We start from the raw sequence: 27,807 nt of genomic DNA, 5'->3' as shown, positions 1-27,807 counted from the left end.
TCTATATAATATATGGGTTTCACTTTCTGAAATGAGTGACAAAAAATATTGACCTTTTTCACGATATTCAAATTTGTTGAGATGTACCTGTAGTGTAATATAATATCATTAAAGGAATAGTTCACCCAAAAATGAAAATTTGCTGAAAATATACTCCCCCTCAGGCCATCTAACATGTAGATGAGTTTGTTTATTTATTGGAACAGATTTGAAGAAATGTGGCATTCTATCACTTGCTCAACAATGGATCCTCTGCAGTGAATGGGTGCCGTCAGAATGAGTTTGCAAACAGCTGAATTTAAGAAACATATCCATCAAGGCGCTTTAACCTTAAGTCGTGACGTATTAAACTGTTGCTTCTGGCTAAAATACCAGTCTATAATTCATGATAACGATTCCTCCAGTGAAAAAGTCCATTCTCTGCTGTCCTCTCACATCAACATCCACTAACATACTCATTTAGAACTGTTAGCACTGTTTTTACTTTTAAATGGTGCTTGATCTGTGCATATTTCTCTCCTGATTAAGACAAGATTTATTTTTTTTTTTCTAGAAAAAGCATTTTCGCTGAAAGCAATGCTTTGGAGTTAGAAACATCTTAATGATGGGGTTGTTTACAGCTTTTCACTTCACAAGATAACTGATGGACTGCATTTCACTGCAGAGGATCCACTGGTGAACAAGTGATAGAATGCTACATTTCACCAAATCTGTTCCAATGTAGAAACAAACTCATCTACATCTTATATGACCTGGATGAGGGGGACAAAATGTTCATTTTTGGGTGAACTATTCCTTTAAATTAATTATTTACGTATATATATATATATATATATATATATATATATATATCAGCATTACATCAGCCATCCTGCTCTCTAGATATCGGCACTGGTATCAGCCACTGTAAACTGTTTATCAGTGGGCAATTACGCAATATGTCCGATTGTTTCAAAATTAGAACAAATGTGTGTTTCTGTCATGTTTATGCACATGACCAAAACAGGTATTAGTCACCTGATGCACAGAGATCCATATAGGGAAATGGTCATGACTAGAAACAGACTGATATATCAATCAGGCTAGTTAATTGTCTGATATTTGGTCATTTTGAGGCTATTGGCACTAGCTACTGGCACTCCCATTATCAGTAACATAAGTGTTAACGCTTCCTTGTATCAGTACAAAAATCCACCGAAAGCTTTGTCAAAAGACAATTTTTGTTTTAAAAATATAAATTATACAGTGGAGTTCATAAGTCTGAGGCTACACTGAAAATGTAGGATAGAAATAAACAGAATGCTTTAAAAGAATGAAAACATGAACATCAGATTTCTACACTGTAAAAATGATTTTTCGAATTTGTAAATAAAACATTGGAGTGCATTTACTAGTTTGTACTCCTTTCTTTATGTTCATTTATCTTACCCCACTGTACAAAACAACTGCACCAAATCTGTCCAGCCAAACAATCTAACATACAAACAAAGGCAGTGCTAACAGGAGGTTAGCATAAAAAAAATTTAAGTGTTTATATTGTGCTTAAAAAGAAATACACATTTCATATTCAGTACAGATGAAAAATAATAACAATAAAAACATTATATATGCATTCAAGTGGTATTTCTATGGCTTTTTGTACAATACAACCTTTAGTGAAAATATACATCTACACATAATTCAAGTACAAATGTACAAAATTCTTTAAACTCATACCCTTTTCTTTAATTATGATACAGTTTAATACAGTTCATAAATACAGTTGAACATTCATACGTTTAGCATTTAGCTGATTGGCAGCTGATGGGAAGTGGGAGTGGTTTTAGGTCAAGATGGCTCCTCCTCCTCACTGTTGGCACTCCTAAAACAAACCTGGAAATGATGAAGAGCACAGTAACAATATATCAGATGTAGTGAAGATTATACACACTAACATGGCAAACATTAGTGTTTCTAAATCTGTGGTCACATTAGCGATCATAGTGTATACATACACACACACACACACACACACATACACATACATATATATAGATACTGAACAAAATTATAAAACGCAAAACTTTTGTTTTTGCCCCCATTTTTCATGAGCTGAACTCAAAGATCTAAGACTTTTTCTATGTACACAAAAGGCCTATTTCTCTCAAATATTGTTCACAAATCTGTCTAAATCAGTGTTAGTGAGCACTTCTCCTTTGCCGACATAATCCATCCACCTCACAGGTGTGACATATCAAGATGCTGATTAGACAGCATGATTACTGCACAGGTGTGCCTTAGGCTGGCCACAATAAGGCCACTCTAAAATGTGCAGTTTTACTGTATTGGGGGGGCCCAAAAACCAGTCGGTATCTGGTGTGACCACCATTTGCCTCACGCAGTGCAACACATCTCCTTCGCATAGAGTTGATCAGGTTGTTGATTGTGGCCTGTGGAATGTTGGTCCACTCCTCTTCAATGGCTGTGTGAAGTTACTGGATATTGGCAGGAACTGGAACACGCTGTCGTATACGCCGATCCAGAGCATCCCAAACGTTCAATGGGTGACATGTCCGGTGAGTATGCTGGCCATGCAAGAACTGGGATGTTTTCAGCTTCCAGGAATTGTGTACAGATCCTTGCAACATGGGGCCGTGCATTATCATGCTGCAACATGAGGTGATGGTCGTGGATGAATGGCACAACAATGGGCCTCAGTATCTCGTCACGGTATCTCTGTGCATTCAAAATGACATCAATAAAATGCACCTGTGTTCGTTGTCCATAACATACGCCTGCCCAAACCATAACCCCACCGCCACCATGGGCCACTCGATCCACAACGTTGACATCAGCAAACCGCTCGCCCACTCAAGTTGGTTACGACGACGAACTGCAGTCAGGTCGAGACCCCGATGAGGACGACGAGCATGCAGATGAGCTTCCCTGAGACGGTTTCTGACAGTTTGTGCAGAAATTCTTTGGTTATGCAAACCGATTGTTGCAGCAGCTGTCCGGGTGGCTGGTCTCAGACGATCTTGGAGGTGAAGATGCTGGATGTGGAGGTCCTGGGCTAGTGTGGTTACACGTGGTCTACGGTTGTGAGGCCGGTTGGATGTACTGCCAAATTCTCTGAAACGTCTTTGGAGACGTTTCAGAGAACTCATTCAACTCTGGTGGACTTTCCTGCAGTCAGCATGCCAATTGCACACTCCTTCAAAACTTGCGACATCTGTGGCATTGTGCTGTGTGATAATACTACACATTTTAGAGTGGCCTTTTATTGTGGCCAGCCTAAGGCACACCTGTGCAATAATCATGCAGTCTAATCAGCATCTTGATATGCCACAGCTGTGAGGTGGATGGATTATCTCGGCAAAGGAGAAGTGCTCACTAACACAGATTTAGACAGATTTGTGAACAATATTTGAGAGAAATAGGCCTTTTGTGTACATAGAAAAAGTCTTAGATCGTTGAGATCAGCTCATGAAAAATCGGGGCAAAAACAAAAGTGTTGCGTTTATAATGTGTATATATATATATATATATATATATATATATATATATATATGTATATGTATATACACACTGCATATACAGTGTTTATATGTATATATACAGTGTTTCCCACAGAATTTTGTGAGACTGTGGTGGGTGGACCTCGGTCTATATATATATATACACACACACACACACACACACACACACACACACACACACACACACACACACACACACACACACACACACCACACACACACACACACACACACACACATATAAAATATATAAAAGTATTATTTTATATTTAAATAAATTGCCTATTAAGTACTTTTAATGAAATGCAGGAAGATATCAAAGTGGAGTGCATGTGCTTATTCACATTATATGTCATTCTTAGCTACTTGTAAATAATTTTAATATAAATTCAGTAACAGATCACCCAAATGCACCAAGAATCAATACTCTAACATTGCATCACATTTATTGTGTAATTTCCTTCATTATGAATTTAAATTCCAGCCTATTTTTGAATCACTTTAGAAACACTGTCACTAGATTGCTTTTAGTTTTCATTAGTTTGTTTTCATTAGAGTTTTTGAAACTTTTTGAAATTGATATTTTAAATTGGAGGTGAAATTATTGGTACCCAATGGCAGCTTTTTAGTCTCAGTGCAAACCTACAGAGTTAAAGTATGAACAGGAATCAGCTGTCATTTAAACAACAAAACTCTGCAATAAGTGGTAACCCACAAAAATTCAAACGTCAAATTATCTAGTCATCAGCCTTGAGGTTTGTATTACTCTGGTTAGGGTTAGTCAGAATAAACCTAAATTAAAGGCTCAGTTTGTAACAGTGTTGTAGAGGTTTGTCCCCATGACCACATAAACACACACACACACACAGAAAGAGAATGACAACATTCATACGGCAAGGCTTAAAGTCAACATGAAATCAAAACTCTTTTTTTGTTTTATATCCTGTTTTAGTTGTAACACATAACATTACAGAAGCAAAATAGGTCGCAAACATTGTTTTATGTTGACTTTAACAACGAGAATATTTGTCAGTTTACATTTCATATACGAACAATGCCTGAGTTTGGCCATGCAGAGATGGTTTTACCATTTGAGTTCATTAAAGGTAAACAAAGATGTATTGGCAATAAAATCAAAAGATGAAGGTAGGAAGGTCTGTTTGGAAAGAGCCAGAAAATACCTCAAGCCCCACCCCCTCTGACCGTGGCGGGCGGCACGCTAGCACTTGCCTCTCGGTGGAATAAACGGTAGAAAAATCCTCGCTTGGGTGCTGGATTTGGCTTGTTCACATCCAGATCAGAACACAGTGCTCCATCCATCTCAAACACATTAATCTCTTTAAAGCACTCCATCTCAATCATCTGAAATAGAACACACACACACACAAAATACACAACTGTACAGTGCACAATCCATCTCTATTTCACATCATTACTACATTACCATATAGACTGATCAATAATTTAATCAATCATGTCCAGAGAAAAATTTTATTCCTAAGTTACTCTTTTATTGATTTTTTGTTGTTGTCTCTCAGATGTTTCTCCTAAAAATCCCTAAAAGTTGACATATTACAAGAGCACAGAGCTATAAAATTAAATTGAGATGATATTTATAATATTATAAAATATTTTTAGTTTAAATAAATGCTGTTCTTTTGTACTTTCTATTCAACAACAACAACAACAAAAAAAAAACATTGAAAAAAGTATTAACCGGAGCAACTGTTTACAATATTGATAATAAAAATAAATGTTTCTTGAGCACCAAATCAGCATATTATAATGATTTCTGAAAGATCATGTGACACTGAAGACTGGCGTAATGATGCAGAAAATTCAGCTTTACCATACTGATGTGAAAAACAGTTGTTTGAAATTACAAAAATATTTACAAATTTTACTGCATTTACTGTATTTTTGATGAAATAAATGCAGTCTTGCTGAGCAAAAGACTTCTTTTAAAAATATGAACAAATGCTGCCAACCCAAACGGTAGTATGGACATTATTATCCCCTAGTGACCAGAATGTAGTACCTCATTTTGCCATGGGATGGAGACACTTCCTGTTACGAATTTGTGGTAGAAGTCATCATCTGTAGGGTCCAGGTTTACACCTTTGACTGTAGAAAACTGCTCTATGTCCAGAACATCCTTGCAATACACAGCACGTGGCTATTAAAAAAAAAAAAAAACACTGAATATGACCAGCATCCACTTGGAAAATCCTACACGCTTAGTCCAATAGGAGTCTTTTTAATCAAGCAGATAAAAATTAATAAATGCCCATGAATAACTCACATCAGGACAGAACGGCGGGTCTTGCATGTTGGCCTCCAAACGCTTGAAGTTGATGTTTCGAAAAATAGGATGCAGTTTGACTTCAGCCGCTCCACAACCTCGACACCCCAAACGCTCCTTTGGATCTTTACATAACAACTGTGGAGCCCAGGAAAAGAGAGGGAAAGAAGTGAGGCTGACACAGAAGAGGAGAAATCCCAGTGGAAGTGCAAGTGACCCTGAGGTCGCAGTCTTCCATGACACCATGAGAGAGGACTAAACAACTCACACTCCTCCACAACTACACATTAACCTTTTCCCATGTACAAAATATTACATATTATAGCCAACATTCAACATTTTAACTTAATTTTGAGTGTCTATGATAAAGAAATGGACAAAAAATAAAATCTAGTTTAAACACGACAAGTTCTTTACAACTAGCTGATGCTTTAAAAAAAAAAAAACGTATAGCACTTTCAAAAAAGTTTAAAATGACTAAAAATGCAATGTGGTGGAGTATTGCTTTCATTAACCACTGTAAAATTAAGACGATTAAAATAGTTTTTGTTCATTGAAATAAAACATAAATATTAGATGGAAAAAAGCTGCCTTTAAAAAAAAAGTTTAAATTAAAGTAATAAAATGACAAACTGAAATGAAATTTAAAATAAGGCTAACTAGAATTTTTGGGAATTACTAATATATATATATATATATATATATATATATAAAATACTAAAATAACACTTCTAATCATTACTTAAAGCTGCAGGCCATAAGTTTTGCCTCTTTGTCGTCATCTCGGTTTGAAAACCTGGAAGTGCAGTTACTTGAAGAATTATCTTGCTTGCGTGGGATGTGCTCCAGCGCGGATGAATCTAATGTTTTTAGGGGTATGTGTGGCAGTCAGTCACCGCACCGGTGTGGATGTTTACTGTACTTTGAATTTGCAAATTCTAGCCTACGTCTTGGAATATATGACCCAAATAAGAATTTTTACCATATATTGCCATCTGAACAAGTAAGTAACAAGTCTGCCACGTTTGTTCTGACCAACTGAGGAAAAAAACATTACCATAAATCGCGCTATCAATGGTGGTTTAATCTAAAGATCGGTGAGCTCATATCACATCAAACCATGCAAAATATTATTATTGTTATACTTTATTCTCAAATTGCGTGACTATGAGTATAGTGTGTATTAACGTGTAGATTTCAATTTCTGTACAGTCTAATCTAATTGTCATGCCATTCGAATTTTATATTAAGAAATTCTTTTAACCCAAAAAGCAAAATACAAATCTTGTGTGATCCCAGAATATCTGTAATCAGAAGCACATTTTAAACTGGAATATAATTTAATTTCATTCACATGTGTTTTATAAACACATAATCCTTTCTGGATTAGAATCCGCCATCAAAATTATACATTTAATTATTTTAGCTGCTGTGAGAAAAGGCTAAACGATCTGCAGGATCCTCACGTGCGATAGCCAAGTAGCCGGGACAACTTCTTGATGTTTAAAGATGTGACGTAATGACGCAGTGCCATGCTCGAATTTCCCACGAAAACCTACCCGTACCACTCAAATTAGAAAACATTATTATAAGCTAACCGTTGTGAATCGGGCTAAAGTAAGGCGATAGTTTTGAACACTGGCTGGTTATGTACTTTCTCAAATATTGATTTCGGATCATTTTTAACCAAAAAAAGTTAAGGACTGCAGCATTAAAAAAGTTTTTAAATTTATAATTTTCAAGTTAAAAGCTCATTTTTATTTACTATTTATATTACATTTTTATTTAATATCATAAATTCTTTAATAAATGTTGCTTATTTCCACATTCCTTTGATTTACGGATCATAGGTTTCTCAAACAGTAGTAATATATTTTAATATAACAACTTTTTTCATGATAAAATAATAATAATAATATGATAATAAAATAATTTAAAAAAATGTATGCCTGCCAAAAATAAGTAAATTTTATCGTAGAAATTAAAACAAGTTAACAATAGAGATGTACTGTATGAATTACATTTTTATGTATCTTTGAATAAATGAATACATTAAGATTAAAAACACATTTAAAAAATTAGCATTATGTCACTGACCCCCAATACCAATTTAATTCACCATAATTCTTTAGTTGACACTCCTAACTTTTTCCAAATGGTTAAAATGACACTGTGGCATTGTTCATGTGTTCTCATCTCATAAATATGATCATTCTGACATTATTTTAAATTCGCAATAGCACAAAACCCCCCCAAAGAGCATTAGGTCTGCACCTGTCGGCAGATGTCTTTAGCATCTTCAATGAACTTCTCAGTGTATTCCTCCTGGTCCTCGCATACACGGCGGTCCACCTCCTCTCGCTTCACCCGCTCTTTGCGGCGACGGAAAGGAGACTGACCCTGAATCATTTCGTATATCAGGCAGCCCAAACCCCACCAGTCGGGACTGAAGGTGTAGCTCTCATTCTGAATGACCTCCGGTGCTAAAAACACATAGAGAGAAGCATGAGGTCAAACACTCCAGGACAAGTACTGCTAAAGAGATACGGAATGCATTTGGCTCTTACCCATGTATCCCACCGTGCCAACGCGCCCTCGTATCGTCTCACCCTCTGGAATTTGGACGGCCAGTCCCAGATCAGAAATACGGATGTGCCCTGGAGAACAGCATCTCATTAAAACCTGCAGTATTACCATTCCTGACATGCCCAAACAAGACATACTTCAAAATGGCACAGGTAAAAAGAATGTTCCCTTAGAGGTTAATGATCTGAATAAGGTGTTTACATTTTATGAAGAAAATCTAGTAGTGTTTGCTTGTGCAATGCCAAGGCATTGCTATGTGGTTGCTAGGTAGTTGCTATGTTGTTCCCAACTAGCCAAAGTCAAGAGTCCACCCCCAAGTGTAGATATGCGTAAATAAGATAAACAGAAGCAAAAACAGTCCATAAAACGTGGTAGTGAATAAAAACAGCTTACCACGGTCATCAAGGAGAATATTTTCAGGCTTCAAGTCTCTGCAAAAACAGGGAATACATTCATTTTACACACAGCTGAAATACTTAAATTTTTAAAAATGAAACTTTTTTTTTAGAGAAGTCTTCGGTTACACTTTATTTTAAGGTGTCCTTGTTACAGTGTAATTATATATTTAAGTATATTTAGTTATTAATTAACTACATGCACTTACTATATGGTTGGGGTTTGGCTTAGGTTTACTTGCATGTAATTTTGCATAATTTATTGTTATTATAATAGTAAGTACATGTGACGTGTAACAAGGACACCTTAAAATAAAATGTTACTGCCTGTTTTGAATTACAGGCGTAGACAAAATGCAAAAAAATCTGAATTTGTTTGCATGCATTTTTCATAGAATACGATGCCTGCCAATATAGACGGAAAGCAAAGCCTTACATTCAAAAATATACCTAAAATGTAAATATATTCAAATCATGCAGGCAAACGCTGCTATGCCTTCCACTGTTCAGTCTCGTCAAAATATTTGTCATGCAAAACACAAAGAAAAAGTCCTGAGTTAACTACAGAACCTTTTCTCATTCACATCCTGAAAAATGTGCAGATTTCTGCGAAATGCATATAAACACTGTAAAATGTGAGTGTGTTGAGATTAATAAACACACCTGTAGACGATCCTCTCTCGATGAAGGTCCTCTAAGCCACAGCAGATCTCTGCTGCATAAAAGATGGCACGCTGTTCATCAAAGCCTGAGTTTCCCATGTTATAGATATGAAACTTCAGGTCACCACCGTTCATTATAGTCAACACCAAACACAGAGCGTCCTTAGTCTCATATGCATATGCCAAACAAACCTAGGAAGGAAAAAGAGAGAAAAAGAGGTGCATTGTTATCTATTCATGAAGAAAGGATACATGAAACTTAGTGGTGCATGTCAAACAGTCAAATGTAGCTCATGAGAATGTTTTTTACACTTTCACATAAATCATCCGGATGACTGGCACCTGTAATATACAGAAACACATTTGAAGGAACAGACTAAACTATACGATCCAAAATGGACACAGGAAATGTCCTGTGTATGATTTTAGCCATCACAGCATCTCCATTACTGTATTTATGTAGGATTCTTTTACTAGCATAGAGACTAATGGAGTAACTACACACCTCTACTCAACAATCGTACAATTTAAGGCATCATTCATTTCTATAGAACAGTGCAGGACTAACTAAGTTTCATAGCTAGTATTAAGTGTTCTGAAACGTGAAGTTGTGGTAATGATGGGGATGTTTGACTTTTAGCAAACCACAAAGGCTACATCATACAGCATGCAGTGTTTTATCATTTTACACCAGCATGTCCTCTGTAATCTGCTGAGTGACGCGTGAGGAGAACCACTGCAGAAGTTACCAACCGCTGTGTTAAGGAGGGGTTCTCACCCTTCAGCGGCTACACCCAACATTGTGGGTGGTTAGTTTTCAGAAGTAGACAGATGTGGGAAAGGACTGTGAACTCAAACAAGAAGCTGATGTTACTGTGGGAACCCACAGCTCTACAAGACCATGAGGACTATCAAAGGACCCTTCACCTCATTATGTGAAACATAACGCCAATGGGAGCCAATATGAGTGCTTACAAACTAAAGCAGTCGGGTCATTTATTATGTCAACTCAGCAGTGGTGATTTGAAACAAATGACTCTTGAGTGTATTATACTATAGCTAGATGCTAATTCTATAGAATGATATATATATATATATATTTAAAGACATTCATAATTTTATTCAGAAAAGATGCTTAAAAGATGATTAAATTGACATTTTTATTTTTGAAAGCTTTTTTTTTTACTGTATTTTATCATGAAAAAACAAAACAAAAACAAAACAGCCTAAATGAGCATAATACTTTTTTTTTTTTTTTACCAACCTCAAACATAACATTTAAGTCAAGAGCAATCAAACATAATTATATAAAGACATATGAAGAGTTCATTTGTAAAACAGATAACTAAATGTTCAAAAATTGTTTTAGTTTTTTTTTATCCTGCATTCCAATTAATACCAATCAAACTGCAGTTGGGTTGTTTTGATGAAATAATAACTTAAAAAATACAGCTAACTAACACAATAAAAACATGGTAACAATAAAAAACATGATTTATGAAAATTTATAAAAATGGAGTTATCTGTTTTTGCAATAAAACTCTTCATATATATATATATATATATATAGTATATATACAGTATATACATATATATATATATAAAGTCATGGCCAAAAATATCGGCACCCTTGGTAAATATGATCAAAGAAGGCTGTGAAAATTCATCTGCATTGTTAATCATTTTGATCTTTTATTTAAATAATTCACTAAAATCTAAACTTTCATTGGATAATAAGAATTTCAAATGGGGAGAAATATCATTATGAAATAAATGTTTTTCTCTAATACACGTAGGACACAATTATTGGCACCCCTAGAAATTCTGATGAGTAAAATATCTCTGAAGTATACTCCCATTCATATTCACAATTTTGAGCACACCAGGGTGGTTATGAACATGAAATTATCCAGCCATGGCTTCCTGTTTCACAGAAATATAAATAGGAGGGAAAACAAAGGCCAAATTCCCTTAATCATCCATCACAATGAGAAAAACCAAATAATATATTTCTGATGTGCAGCAAAAGATAATTGAGCTTCACAAATTAGTGAGGTGACTTTAAGAAAAGAGCTAGATCAGTGAAAATTCCCATTTCCACCATCAGGGCAATAATTGAGAATTTCCAATTAACATAAAATGTTATGAAACTGACTGGAAGAGGACGTGTGTCTATATCACCCCATGGACCACAAACGGAGAATTGCAGAAAATAGTTGAGTCTCGGGGTCAGAAAACCTTTTTGTGTCAAAACAAAATGGTCAAACAGCACCTACATCACCACATGTTGTTTGGGAAGGTTTGAAGAAAAATTCTCCTAGCTCATCCAAAAACAAACTCCAGCATATTCAGTTATCAGACACGACTGGAACTTCTGATGAGACTGGCTTCTATGGTCAAATGAAACAAAAAAATTAGCTTTTTAGCAGCAAACACTCAAGATGGGTTTAGTGAACACAGGGATAAAAAGTACACCATGTGTACAATTAAATATACTGCTGTATTTTTGATGTTGTGGGCCTATATTTCTGCTGCACATCTTGTTTAGACACAAGACATCATGGATTCTATCAAATACCAACAGATAAAAAATCAATAAGTGACTGACTCTGTTAGAAATCTTATAATGGGCCATGTTTGGATCTTCCAACCGTACAATAATCCAAACACAAACCTCAAAAACAACACAAAAATGGGTCACTGAGCACTAAACCAAGTTTCTGCTATGGCCATTCCAGTCCTCTGACCTGAACCCTGTAGAAAATGAGTGAGGTGAACTGAAGAGAAGAAGCACCGTCAAAAAACATTTATTTCACAATGATATTTCCCCCCATTTTAAATTCTTATTATCCAATGAAAGGTTAGATTTTTGTGAATTTTTTTAATAAAAGATCAAAATGATTAACAATGCAGATTAATTTTCACAGCCTTCTTTGATCCTATTTACCAAGGGTGCCGATATTTTGGGCCATGACTGTATATATATATATATATATATATATATATATATATATATATATATATATATATATATATAAAATGTAGTGCTGTCAACCGATTAATCGCATCCAAAATAAAAGTTTTTGTTTACATAATATGTGTGTATACTGTTTATATTTATTGTGAATATATAAAAACAAACATATGCATGTATATATATTTAAGAAGAATATGTTATGTTTATATATTAAATATATGTATGACATAAAATATAAGAAAAAGAATAAAAATATATAAATGTATATACATGTAAATATTTTCTAAATATATACTGTATGTGTTTGTATTTATATATACATAATAAATATATACATTACACACACATACATTATGTAAACAAAAACTTTTATTTTGGATGCGATTAATTGCGATTAATCGTTTGACAGTACTAAAAAATTATACACAATCATGCAGAAAATCAGTTATCTATTTAGTTAGTTTACAAATTAATAGTAGGGTGAAGACAAAGCCAGAGAAACAGTGAAGAGAGCACAAGCTGTTTCTCATCAAACACAGCTCATATTAGTCACAGCATTATGTCACTGTAAGAGTTTACTTGTCATCCCCAACTTTTAAACATGAGTCTGTTTATACATACTGAATGAACTCTGGGGCTGGAGTGTGAGTGTGCGCGCATGTATGTGTGTGTGTGTGGGTTTAGGGTTTAGAGCACTTGACTCCGCTCTCTAACGCTGCTGTTTGGTCAGCGTTGCTAGGAAACAGAGATGTTCTCATTTGTGAAGTAGTTCATGAGGAGCAATCGCTCCTGCCTGTAGCATGAATGCGCAGAGACGCACACACACACACACACACACACGCTCTTGCACACAGAAACACACACACATTGTCTTTCTTTTAAATTTAGATGCATGTTACATGCCTAAAAGACATTTGCACACAGCTGCAATGCCCTTATCTGGCCGTGTGTGTCTGTGTGAGCTTGTGTGTTAGTGTGTGGGTGGGTGGACAGAGGCTCAGGTGCTCTACAGCTGTAGTGGAATGAATCAGAGGCCGACATTACACTGCAGGCACTGTGTGCTATGTCTGTACACACGTTCGGCTGGTTGGTCTCTTTTAAAATCCATTGTTTTAGAGGTTCTAGAATGTTTACTGTGTCACCAAATTCCAACATATAATTTAAAAAGGCTGGAGTACTGGCTGCTGAAAATGTAGCTTTGCCACCACAGGAATGAATTAGATTTTAACATATATACAAATACAAAGCTATTTTAAATTCTTATAATTTTACTGTGTTTGTTTATCAAATGCTATGACTGTTTTCTTAAAAAACAAACAAACAAAAAAAAAAACACTTTTTTAGGTTTAGAATGTTTAGAATTCCAAAAGGAAAAGTACATAGGAATACAAAAAAAGTACAAAAAAAAAGTACACTAGAATTGAATTGAATTAATTGGAAATCTTTGTTTACATACATTTAAGTCTAATGACGAGAACAAATTGATTTCTGACATCAAAGCTGCTGCAACATGTCTTGAGATGCCATATCTGAATGTGCATGAGAACACAAGTTGGATGGTTTTTGGTGCATTTTTCTCATTTTTGGAGTTTGGCAGCTAGAGTCATTTCTAGAAAAAGCAGCCAGAATATTCTGCCAAACATATTCCTGTGTTTTCTATGGCAGTGTTGTTAGTGTTAACTGAACTAAAACTATTCAAAGCATTTTTAGTAACTGAAATAAACCTTACGCACTGTCAAACTAAATATAAATATTGTGTGAAAAACTCATTTAAAAACGAACTGAATTAAAGTTTAAATTGAAGCACTAAAATTATTCAAACTAAAACTAAAATAAAAATAAAGCCAAACAGAAATATTTTTAAAAAGTAATAAAAATGACAAAAGCACATACAATAAAAAAAGAAATCACACTGAAAAATCAAATTTTTCTGACTGATTTGGTTCAAAGCTTCAGCCACTTTCTTCAAGAAATTTTTACATGCAGAAAGTGAATGGGTAAAATACTCCAATAACCCAGTTGCAATTTATTGAAAGGGTAAATGAGAACCATACAATGGAATAGTATCCCTCTATTTTTGTTTGAAACATCACAAAGTGGCACATAAACTTGGAATAGAACATTTCTTAAAAGTGGTATTAGTGAAAATAATGAGAGGGACATATGTGACCCTGGAGCACAAAAAACAGTTATAAGTCGCTGGGGTATATTTGTAGCAACAGCCAACAATACATTGTATTGGTCAAAAATTGTTGTTTTATGCCAAAAATCATTAGGATATTAAGTAAAGATCATGTTCCATGAAGATATTTTGTAAATTTTCTACTGTAAATATATCAAAACTTAATTTTTGATTAATAATATGCATTGCTAAGGACTTTAAAGGTGATTTTCTTAATATTTAGATTTTTTTTGCACCCTCAGATTCCAGATTTTCAAATAGTTGTATCTCGGCCAAATCCTATCCAATGTTGGAGTCCTATCCAAACAAACCATATATCAATGGAAAGTATATTTTTTCAGCTTTCAGATTATGTATAAATCTCAGTTTCAAAAAATTGACCTTATGACTGGTTTTGTGGTCCAGGGTCACATATGAACAAATCAGGGATGTGTTTCCTCTATAAAGTGTGTTGTGACTATTTCAAGGTTGAAATATGACTGCTTGGTGATATATGCTTTGTTTTAATATTTGTTTACCATGTAAATAGCTTAAATTATTTTTTTACACAGCAAATATTAAATGTATTTTTATGGTTGATATTTGGGATCACAGCCAAATAGCTGCATCTCTCTATGATTTAGCTAGTCAGGAGGTACTGAAAATGATTCAATTCATAGCAATATATGAATCAACCTGAAATATTTGGAATATTTTCCCTCTGTTGAGAACCTCACAGAAACTGAATCGCAGAGAGTGGAGTCAAATTAGTTTGTTGCACAAATAATACAGACAAGACCATCATGCAACTGAGACGACAGGTTAAGATAAAAGTAAAAATGAGGAATAAAAAGAAAGTAGTACTTACTACAAAACTACTGTTAACTTTTTCTAAAATGCGTTTTTCATTTAATGCCATTGCTTCACCTTTTCTTTTCTTCACCCGTTTCTTCTCCAGCTTTTTACAGGCGTACATCTTACCAGTGGCACGAACCTGGCAGGCACAAACCTAGAAAGAATCAGCAAGCAATTAGTGTACCTAATTATTTATGTTATTTCTCTAAAGTATTATTCATTCCTAACACTTTTTCTTTTTTTCAGCAAAAAATAACTGCACCTTTAAATAGTCCTGCTGTGTGACAATTAAAAAGTTCATAAAAACTGCACTCACAATCATTACAAAATAACAGACTAGTTTAGAATAGTTTAAAATGATTTTGAGATATACGACATGGTTTTTACTATATATTCCGATATAATATGTCATATCATCAAATACTGATCTAACAGCAATGAAATTACCCACCTCACCAAATCCGCCCTTGCCCAATACCCTGTAGTGTCTAAAAGTGTTTTTGGTAACTGGTTGCCTGCAAATAAAATACAGCTCAAGTCAATTCAATGCACAAAACTCAATAATTTCAGAAACAGAGCTGGATACAATATAATGGTTTTTTTTCAACTATTGCATATAAGGATGATTTTATTAAAACTAAATTTTGTTGCATGTAGGTCATGTTAAAACTTAGACACAGTAGGTGGTTATATAATCCATCATAAAAGCGAAATTCATCATAAAATCAGAAAGGTTGATGGATGCTACTCACCTCTCCAACCACTTCCACTGAAGAAAACGGGAAAAGTACATCGTCTCCTGATATGCTGAGAATGGCTCTCCACTTAAATATTCACGAACTATCCTGAAAAAAAAGAGAAGGCATGCTTGAGGAAGGTGTAGAAACCATATGAATGCCATGGTGCATGAATATGATAATTATACAGTATATATCAAAATACCAAATAAGCTCTGTTACCATCATTGTACCATAGTACTGCCAAAACACTCGGTTTGCTACAAGCTATTTATTATTCTTATTCAAGAAGGTAAAATACAGACAAGCTACTCGTCATAATAAATAAATTGAATTAATTCCAAACAGAAATAACTTAAATATTTATTTTGTTAAAAATAAGACATGCATCATGCAAAAACTTCTAAAATTTGTAGAAAAACTGTCCAAACAAAACAGCTTGTACCTTGATGTTTTAAAAAAGGTGCTTGTATCCCACGAAAAATGTAATGAAGTTTGTAGCACCTCTGCTTATTTGTTGCAACTCTTCAAAACTTGAATGATGTGCTACAAGTGTGATTGCAGATGAGCTTCATCATGCAACGGATGCCATCTTACCCTCTAATGTCACAAGCGCTATCACACTCAAATACATCAACACACACTATAACAAACACAGTGCCCATAGAGATTTAACAGGAAAGGTTAAAGTACTCTGCCTCACCCCCTCTCAAACAGAAAGGAAGCCTAAACTAAACAGAACTAAAAGACTGACTGAGGCAAAACACAAACACACAAAACTCTGTTTAGATTCAAAGTCACGAGTTTACTTTTCTCGGACAAACAGTAGGACTACAGCTAATGGTTCATTCTATAACCGTAAGTCTTCACACTAATACCAGTAAAAAACACAAACTGAGATCCATAAACGTATCACCACAAACAGAGGTGGATAAACCACTGATTCCACTTCAATCTTGACATTCCAAACACAAACTAAAAAACTAGCATGTGTACAACATGGACAAGCCTACTGCATTATCTTAAAGGAATCGTTCAACCAAAAAATGAAAAGGTCTGGTAATATTAATTACTCTCATGATGGTGATTTGTTTTTAAGAATAATGTGGACAGTCTTTTGAATATAATTAATGTACATGTGTGAATTGGAGATCTCAAGTACCAAAACTACAAAAATATATATATATATACAACTCCATGAAAGCACCATTGTATGCTATGTCTTCTAAAGTCAATAAATACAATAGTGTTGTGTAACAAACAAAATTTTAAGTTGTTATTCAGTAACAGGTTTTTAAGACCATGAGCAGAAGGTCAAAGCATATCTAAATTTTGTACCAAGTCGTACGCTAAAATTTCACAGCCTGAGAAATCATAACGCTCAACAAAGAACAATAATATTAAGCATGATTTGAGTAAAATACATTGCTGTTTTGGAATATTCACTACCACTAGCCCATAACTTTATTTAATGAATACAATTATTCTACAAGGATGCATTCAATTGAAAAGTGACAGTAAAGACATTTATAATGATACAAATTATTTCTGTTTTTTGAACTTTCTATTCATCAAAGAATACCTGTAAAAAATGGCACGGTTCTCACAAGAAGCACATCACTTTTAAACAATGACAACAATAAGAAAAGTTTCTTAAGGACCCAATCAACATATTAGCGTGCTTTTACAGGATCATGTGACACTGAAGACTGGAGTAATGGCTGCTGAAAATGGAAAATAACTACAACTATTTTAATATAGAGTTAAAAAAAAGTTTAAATTATCAAATGTTTTACCAGTATTACTGTATTTTAGATCAAATAAATGCAGCCTTGATGAGCATAAAAGACTTCTTTCAGAAACATTAAATAAATCGTACTGACCCTAAATTATCGATCAGTAGTATAATATTGAATCAAACTTGGGAAAGTGTCTTGGAGATTATTTTTTCACCATAAATTGCTTGGTGACAGCAAATTAGCCTAGATGTTACCTGCAGTAGATGGCTGGCAAATGAACTGGCTTGCTTTGAAATAACATTGTTATTACCTGGTACACTCCTGAAACAGCTCTTTACAGGGACTCTGTTCCAGTTTCTGCCTGCAGTCCCCAACCACATCCTGAGCGATCTCTGGTAGATGAGCTGCCGACTACAGTATGGGAAGGAGGAAGAGAAAACAGGAAGAGCAGTTGATTAAAAAAAAAAAAATGTTTCAAGTTCAATCATTAATTCTGCAATTCTTTCAATGAACACATGCATGCAGGAGTGTGTGTGTGTGTGTGTGTGAACAGCTGCATGCAAGCAAAAATTGAATATTTACCCCATTATTAAAATATGTGTCTAAAATATTTAAACCGAAGACTCTCCTCTTCTCATCCGGAGCCACCTGATACATTGCCTGAACAACCACACACACAAATAATGCTGAAATTAGAGATTAGAGATCCTTTATAGTGGGGAAAAGGTTCTTGAGATTATTAAAATGTTCTTCACTAAGAAAAAAAGTGTTTCTTTTAAAAACTGTTCACTAAAAGGTTGAAGGTGGGAGAACAATTCCATTGTTGACATGGAGATGGGTGTATGTGTGTGTCAGTCTGGGACAAAAAGAGAGGTTAAAGAGAGGTGCAGACTATATATATGTTTGTGCAGAGGTTTCATACCACAGCATCCAGGAACTCTATGCACCGCCGTAATTTGGGCTGAGTGTCACAGAACTGCCGAAACAACTGACGACCAATTGGTTGCTTCTCACAAAGGCTAGTGTAATCCCTCTCTGAGAGTGATAAACAAGAAAGAGACAGAAAGAGGGTTAAACCTATCATTGTCATATGATGATTTTCCTCTTGAAAGGGTCATATTATTAAATATTGAAATAAAAGAGTTCATTGTAATATGAAAATGCACTGAAACTTTCACAAATCAAATGCAATAAGGCCATTTATTGAAGCTATGTAAAAGAATTAGTTGAAGAATTGAAATTTCAGTCTTGGTTCCGGTATTTTCCCATTCATTTTCCCCATAGGGGAAAAAAATAATTAAAGTTATAAGCCATGAACCAAACCAACCAGCTACAAAGTGAATCACACATTACAAATTTGATTTGAAGCAAAAACATTTTTGAAAATCAGAAGAAAAGACAAAGGTTTACAGCTTTACCAAAAGAGCAATGTGAATGTTGATTAAATTGAAGATGGAGAAATATAAAACTATTGATTTTAAAATGTTGATAAAATATATACAGTTCTGGTCAAAATTTTACATACACTTTGCAGTATATGCAAAATGTTAATTATTTTACCAAAATACGATGGATCATACAAAATGCATGTTATTTGCATTTGTAAAATGCGCTATTACAAAAGGCTCAAGTGGTCACTGATGCTCCAGAAGGAAAAACGAGCCAGGGGTGTAAACATTTGAACACAATGAAAATGTGTACATTTTTATATTTTTATAAATATTATATTTTTTAATTTGGTACTGCCCTTCAGGAGCTACAGAAGATACTTACATGTTTCCCAGAAGACAAAACAAATTCAATTTACCCTGATCTTCAAATCCAGGCTCTTAATGCATCGTGTTTCCTTCTGAAGCATTAATGAGCGTTTGAACCTTTTGTAATAGTTGCATATGAGTCCCTCATTTATGCTCAGAGTGAAAAGATTGATCTCAAAATAGTACAGTCATTGTTGGAAAGGGTTAAAATATTTTAAAAAGGTATACCATTCAAATTATTTTAAAAAGGAATACCATTATCTGTTTAATATTAGATACATTTAATGCGATGTTAGATAATAATTTCTCAACATATCTAATATGTATCTCAACATATCATGAAATTTGTGCCTTTATTTAGAAATAAAGTCACCTGACACAAAATTGTACCACATTCATGGAATGTACCAGAGAGGGTGGAAAATCAGGTGAAAAACCTCATTCAGACTGTTTGAGGTGCAAAGCCCTTGACTAACATTTTTGTGGACCTTAGGGAAAAAAATAAAATGCTTTAAATGTATGATATGACCCCTTTAATAAAATATTTCCTCCATACACACACAAAGTGCAAAACTCAGCATACAGCCACGACACTAAATCACAGTGATAGTGAGCAGAGCTCAAGCTGAGCCCTGTGCTGCAGGGCTCTCTGGAACCCTACGGGCCTGGTGGATTCTGGGCCAAGAGGAAACGGCCTCAGCCGGGACTTCCTCACTGAGCCAAGGTCTACAGCTGTCTGACGCAAACACACACCTGCCCACACACCACAATACATTTTTAACTGACAGCAACATTCTAAACAATATAAAGCCTTTAATGAGGAATAATACGGTGGCCGAGAAGTGCAAAACAAATCACAATTCTGAAAACAAAATAACAAATTACAAACGAAAATGCAAATCTAAAAAACTAAATAACAATTCAGAAAACACAACGACAAATGCAAAAACAAAACAACAAGTCAGAAAACACAACGACAAATCAGACAAAAAGTCTTGTCCAGTCAGCGGTAACTAATCTATTCCCAAACCAATGGCGCTGTCTCAAACTATACCTACCTCTTCCGGTTTGTCTGATTTATCGTTGTGTTTTCTGACTTGTTGTTTTGTTTTCGGATTTGTCGTTGTGTTTTCTGAATTGTTATTTTGTTTTTTAGATTTGCATTTGTGTTTGTAATTTGTTATTTTGTTTTCAGAATCGTGATTTGTTTTGCACTTATCGGCCACCGTAGAATACACTACTAAGTATTCTTTGTTTAGTGAACCACAAAATAAACCAGCCCTTTTAAGGAAACAAATATATATATATATATATATATTTTTTTTTTTTTTTAAATATGTACTTATTTTAAAATTTAAATATGCACATAATATATACATATTAAAATATGTACTTATACAAGGTGCAACAATAAAAAAAAAAAAATATTTTTTATATAATAATTTTTTTTGGTACAGCAGTATCTGCACATAATTATTTAACCCTAATTTAATGGAATCAACGGATTCTTATTTAAAATCAAGGTTGTAATGGCTGATAATGGCTAAAATTATAAATCCGACACAACTTTATATATGTATATAAATATATATATATATATATATATATATATATATGTATATATATATATTTGAAGACTTGATTTGCAAAAACAGATAACTGTTTTTTTTTTAAATCATGTTTTTTATTATGCTATCATGTTTTTATTGTGTTTTATTGTGTTAGTTAGCTGTATTTTCTTGTTATTTTTTAACCCAATCAAAATAACCCAACTGAAGTTTGATTGAGATTAATTGGAATGCACAATGAAAAACATGATTTTTTGAAAACTGTTAAAAACGGAATTATCCGTTTTTGCAAACGAACTCTTCGTATATATATAATATATATATATAAACTCAAGACAAAAGCACATCCACTTATAGGTCACCCTATATGTGCTACATGTAATGTAAACAAAATTGTATATGTCGCCAGATGGACAACTCTCAAATAACATCAAATCACACTAATGAGAGAGAATATTACTTGCAAACTTTCATTTAAGCCACTAAAAACCCCACTGTGGTTGGAGGCTATCCAGTCCCTGCACGACTAGGACTGTTTGTCTGTATACAAATACAAACAAACTGGTATTTTTAATACCTTGAAACTAGGGCTGTCCGTTTAGTGCAATTAAGTATAAAAAAACCATGAAATGCGATAAAAAATGAACACAATTAATCATGCCCCTTGATCCGTATCTAAATTCTGTTTGGAGGGATTTTCCAACCATTAAAGCACCATGTTTTTGTGAGTCCAAATGCAGATTTTCTGAATGCTCTCTTTCATACATCCATCTTACCAATAGTGCGTCTAAGTTCCTCACAGAGGCTGATATGAGGCAGTTTGAGCATCTCCTTCCATTTCTTGCTCCGCCCGTTCCTTTTCCCTCCTCCTCCTATTAGAGAGAAGGTGGGAAACTATTAAAATGAACCCAAATTACAATTAAAAAGGACACTATGCCTGTTTACTATTATTTGTCAGTCTGTATATGCGGTTAAAACAAATAGACACAGCTTTTTTGGCATTGACTTATTCCACACAAGTGCAAAATAAACGTGTACATCCATGTGCACAGTAGGGATGTAACGATTACCGGTTTGACGATAAATCATGATAAAATTCCCCGCGGTTAGTATTACCGTTTCATATTTTAATTATCATTAAAACCGTATTCGATTACCGTGATTTAAACAACTCGCGATAAATAAATACTGTCCGGCATAAAGCAGTTTTCAGTAACAGTGTCACGAGCGCACGGCAGCACAGTGGTTTCGTTCTGAGTGAAAACAGGGCGGAAAAGCTGGGAGGTTTTAAAAGAGTGCTAAGGGAATTATACAAATTAATATATCAATGAATTAATTATATGAATGTACCTCTGAAGGTTCGGACTGTCTTCAGAAACGATTTGATGGCATTTTGTTCTCATCTTTGCTCCATGTAATACCTAAAGGAAGTGTTCGCGGAGTTCACAGGAATCAGCTGTAATTCAGCTTTTCCGTATAAAGCGCCACCTGCTGCCAGAGAGTGGATTTACAGACACTTATTTACATTCAGTCTGTGTGCAGTTTCTGTCTGGCCAAAAAATTGACCAAATTTGCATGACCTGCTGTAAATTTTAACCGGTTGATGAAAAACAAACTTATGTACATTTAAACAATTCAGATATGCTATATAGAATTATTTATGGAGCAGATAAAATACATATAATCATTTATTAATTATGATTTTAATTTAACCCTTTTCTTTAAAGGCTGAAATGTGTGGTCTACCTTTATGTTAAACTTTTTCAAAGCTTTATTTGAACATTTACATTATTTATTTGAACATGCTATTAAACTGGTGTCAGTCAAGTTGTCATTTAAAATCCAGACCTCATTGGTAATGTTATTGTTTTAGTGATTATGCAAACAAAAAGTAATTTTATTTGCTGTTTGTTGATTTTTAAGTATGAAACTTGGTGAAGTGATTTATGTTTCGGTACTTTTTGAACATCTCCAGCACATTTTAACAATACCGTGATAATACTGATAACCGTGATAATTTTGGTCACTATAATCGTGATGAGAAATTTTCATACCGTTACATCCCTAGTGCACAGACTGTGCTTTATTTTTTAAATATTGAATAACCTCCTGTCACAAAGGCCAAAAACACAAGTTTTCCAGAAATCCTTTCTTCAGTCTCCAATCTCTCATTATTTTTCCTGATTACCGAATCAATCAAACAAACAAACATTCCTCCAGTCCATACATCTGGTAATCAATGCTATTAATCCCAAAAGAGCATTACCTTTAGAGAGATCATGACAGCTGGCAAAGTTTGAACCTGTACGATCATTTGAAATAATAATCAGAACTTGTTTTCACAAAACTGTTTAATGCAAAACATGCAAGCAGCATACGAGAGTGTAATCAAAAGCTTGCCGTCTTGAGGCCAAAAGCATTCCTGGGAAAACAGTTTTCCTCAAAACAGAGGAATGAGAAGAGTTTATCCTCCAGGATTTACTGTAATTTCAGTGACTGCAAATTCCAGCAACATTACAGACAGCCTTGCGAGTCATGCTCTTGAAAAAAACACACAGACTGAGAACCGCTGGCCTCTGAAATTACCCTTGGGCAGTCAAATAATTTTGGGGTAAGAAGTGGGTGATTAATCTGCATCTTATTGCTTGTTTCATTTCCTTATGAAATCACTCAGTAATTTTGAACTTGTGCCTCATACTATGAGTGCCATGTTTTTAAGATGAAGTGTTCAGTGTTCAGTTTTTAAAGTAATTAACTATATTTACATCCATTAAAAATATTTAGTTTGCTAATTTAGTGGCATTGTGATCTATATCTAATATAAACAGCAGTCTCACCTAATTATAATTAAGAACTAACATGTTAATTCACATTGCACAGATGCACATAGTACAACATGTTCATTCTTGCATTTGATTATACATTGACAACACATCACTCACTCAATACTAATGCAATAACACGCACACACACACACACACACACACATCACTGAGCTGTTTGACCAGTCAAACCCTCACACACGATACACTTTGTGCAATCTACACTAGAAGTAAAGAAATTAGCGACTGCTGAAGTGAGACAAAGAAAGAAACAATAATATGCCACGAGTCAAAGGTCTGTCAATGCAATGCAAATGCAAGTTTTGGAACAGTTTAAAAACATATTTTCTGTATAATGGCACAACAAGATAAACAGGAAAAAGAGCAAGATGACTCGCTGAAAACAAGAAAATCAGATAAACATTTCACTGCAAATCAATTTGCCTACAGACATGCAAAAATTCCAACTATTTCCTCATTATTCGACACGAACAGAAACACACACCTTTGAAGAGACACAAAGATTATGCCGTTTCAGCATTCCTCTAAAATGTATTTGGGAAGTTGACATAAAACACTTTTGGAAAGTTGGCATGTCCTGCTGTACTCCTAAAAATATTTTAAACAACATTTTGCTTTTAATAAAAAAATTACTGTGCTTACAGCATTTATGAGCTCATAATAATTGCAAGATTACGGCAAGAAATTTAAAAACAGTGGAAAAACTTACGAGAAATAATGACCAGTTGCTTTCCTTTGTACATTCGTATGAATCATGTATAAAGTTTACACAATAAAAATCAAATCGAAATAAAATGCATAAATTAAATAATCTAAATTTAAAATGTATAAAAACAAAATCTAACTAAAATCTATAAATTAATCTAATTTTAAAGATATATAAAATCTATAAAATTAAAAATTAAATAAAAATCCAAATTAAATTTACAAATTAAACAGTCAAAATGTAATGCTAAATACCTAAATAATTTGATGAAACCTTTCCATTTGTAACCTTTATTAATGTAATCATTTTAGACAACTTCAGAATTTTTTTTTTTTGGCCCTAACAAAACAAGAAGTGAAGAATATCAAATCAACTAACACACTCAGAAAATAAAAAAGCTACTGACGCAACTGTGAACACAAAATGCCTTATAAAGAAGCAGTGGTTCTCAATCTATTTAACTCCAAGACCACGATCGTAGCGAAGATATTTCTTTGAGTACTTCTGCTGTAATGATGACAATGCTGTTTGTTTTTATAATTTAAAGTTATTCCAGAAGTTTCAAGAGCTGTATGTTCTGCAAAAATCACATCAACAACAGTTTTAGCATTTGAAGTGGTTAAGTTAGTCAGATTTCATTTTTTGCTTTTCCTCTATGTCCCAGGTTGAAAGCTACTGTTTTGAAAATACTTAATTCCAAGAGCATTTCATGATAACCTCGCAAATAAATAATAGACATAATGAGCAGATTATCTTAAAGTTGGCATGAAATGAAAATTCATATAGATCTTATTGTGTGATTAAGCTTGTAAAATTTTCAAAATCAAATCAACATCCGATGCATACAACCAAGTCCCCAACATTTTCTATTTTTTGATAATCTGTTATATAATACACTCAATATGAAAGAAATATGAAAGAAAAGCTCTATCGCTACTTCATCTCAATTTTAAAGCTTCCGCAAGGAAAAATAGTCCTAGTTTTATCACTTCACTTTCTTGGGGCACCTGAGTCACTTCTACTAAACATCTATCAAAACCCACAATTACATAGAATTACGGACACATCTTTTCCTCCATATTACAATATCTGAGTGTTCTTGGTTTTTGATTGAATTTTGAGATATGGACATTAAGCCGTGGTCACACTAAACTAAAATTTCTTCTTACACTGCAGTGGTCATGAAATGATGTCATGCTCTGCAGTGTCATCATTTTATCACATTACAAATGACATATTGATCTATTAGTCATACGGCTTCACATGATACAAATTCGCGAAACATCTTCACATTTGCATCCATATGAATGAAAATCAATAGAATTAAAAGTGTGACTGCCCCTTTATTGCGGTTAAGGCTAGAAGGGATACAGCTATGGCCACCAGGGCTTACTGGGCATGCACACATCAATATTGCATAATTTTTGTCACACTGAACAACTATATTTAGGGGAGCGCTGGGCACAAAGTAACGCGGGGTTAGCTGTAACACACGTGGTTTAAATATTTCCACACAAAATTTACAGTATTTACTAGTTACCATATCAACATTATATAGAGAGAAAAGGCGCGCCAAAATGCAAAAATCTTTTGAAGATATTGCTGAAACCATAGTAAAATTAAACTTCTCATTCATGTGGCCCGTCCCAAGCACGGTTGCAACGTCTTCATTGTCAAACTCCAAAATCTGACTTTTTAATTCTTAAAAAAGTCATTATTTCATTTGAAAAAAACTATTATTTTATTTTTATGACAAAATATTTTAGTTTGTCTTGTACATTTTTTTTCATGAGATCAGATATGGTCATGTTACAATGTGCCCAACCTGCGGGGCATGTTGTCACATTTCACTTCCATTTTTTGAGGGTAAATTACGGCGGCCGAGAGAGCTCAACGTAAAACACAGGCAAATAGAAAAAGCACCAGCAAATCAAGAAAACATCTTCATCAGTTTGACAGCAGGTGCTGCAAATGCTCACAAGAATTTTATTTGCATTTCTTTATTTGGTTGTGTTGTGAGCATATGCAGCACATGTGTTTTCTTAATTTGCAGGTGTTTTTAAACTAAACTTTTGATTCGCCAAACTTGCATTGATGCAGAGTGATACGTGAAACATGAAAGTAACGAAGGAACGTTGCCATGGGCAACGGTAAAATATCCTATTCGACAGTGAAAAAAACCAAAAAAACGCTCAATGCCGCGCTTGCTCAATCAGAATCGAGTGGATCAATAATACCGAATTTATCACAGATAAGATAGTGGTGCATGAAGGAGCAAGCCGACCTCACTCCTATCACAGTGTACTCCTTTGTGCGCAGATAGAGGGGCAACCTTGCGGCCTACAGCTGCAGATCAACCTCCCTCCCAGGTGAAGAGACGGGGATGGGTGTACACTGCGGTCTCTGCGTTATGAATCCAGGGGAAAATACACAGTAACCTCCATTAGGGGGTCTGACGGAGGAGACTGAGCATAGTAAGTGCGTACTAGCATACTAAATGAGATGCTATTGATCAGAGAGCACTTTTGAAAGCCCATTCAAGACTGCATACAGATGTGGCAAATATACTCAGATCCAATAAGACGCTGAATTCAGTGATAAAGTTAACACGGGATTCATTAGGACGCGTCCAGCGACAATTGATTGTGCGTCTCTTACCTTCCCTCGCCTTCAGCAGCACGGTGTTGGCCACGATATTCTCAATCTCCATTGTCAGAAGAAAGATCCCATGCAATCCCGATACATTTCACTTAGGAGAAAAAAGACGAGGACGCTCGCGCTGTTGGTGGCGGTGAGGATGAGAATGATGATCGGTGGTGAGGATGGTTGTGATCGGCGTGAATTTGGCGTTGGCACATTGCAGGTTAATTGTATTTCTCCATATCTCGCTGTTGAACCCCCCACCTTTCCGCTCGCCGTGGACATGTACTCTCTCTCCCCCTTGTTAGCATTCAGTGCTCAGCAGTCCTTCCTGTCTCGAGCAGCACTCGCTTACACCGTC

At 34.6% G+C, this 27,807-nt stretch overlaps 1 protein-coding gene across 2 annotated transcripts; it reads right to left on the bottom strand.

The window, feature by feature from the left end:
* Positions 1-1,369: 1,369 nt before the first annotated feature.
* LOC306873847 (G protein-coupled receptor kinase 4-like) lies at positions 1,370-27,807 on the bottom strand. 2 transcript variants are annotated; one of them, XM_079423349.1, is made up of 16 exons: positions 27,465-27,807; positions 22,034-22,129; positions 18,855-18,967; positions 18,515-18,592; positions 18,243-18,343; positions 16,209-16,301; positions 15,908-15,971; positions 15,470-15,610; positions 9,465-9,655; positions 8,800-8,837; positions 8,388-8,477; positions 8,095-8,303; positions 5,821-5,958; positions 5,557-5,694; positions 4,700-4,880; positions 1,370-1,872 (listed from the first exon to the last, which is right to left on the bottom strand). In XM_079423349.1, the coding sequence occupies exons 1-15, from the start codon at positions 27,514-27,516 to the stop codon at positions 4,701-4,703; spliced, it is 1,722 nt and encodes a 573-aa protein (XP_079279475.1). In that variant the 5' UTR covers positions 27,517-27,807; the 3' UTR covers positions 1,370-1,872; position 4,700. The 2 variants fall into 2 exon arrangements, with proteins under 2 accessions (XP_079279475.1, XP_079279476.1); XM_079423350.1 differs by having other exon boundaries at positions 1,393-1,872; positions 4,749-4,880; positions 27,465-27,784.

This window comes from Barbus barbus, assembly GCF_936440315.1.
Source record: "Barbus barbus genome assembly, chromosome: 8".
Lineage (NCBI taxonomy): Eukaryota > Metazoa > Chordata > Actinopteri > Cypriniformes > Cyprinidae > Barbus > Barbus barbus.
This window is presented reverse-complemented; position numbering and strand designations above follow the sequence as displayed.

Coding starts and splice junctions, on each gene's coding strand:
- LOC306873847 (XM_079423349.1), bottom strand. CDS start 27,516: ATGGAGATTGAGAATATCGTGGCCAACACCGTGCTGCTGAAGGCGAGG. Junction 18,344..18,514: donor ACACATATTTTAATAATGGG/GTAAATATTCAA, acceptor CCCATACTGTAG/TCGGCAGCTCATCTACCAGA. Junction 5,959..8,094: donor CTAAAGACATCTGCCGACAG/GTGCAGACCTAA, acceptor TGGGCTCCACAG/TTGTTATGTAAAGATCCAAA.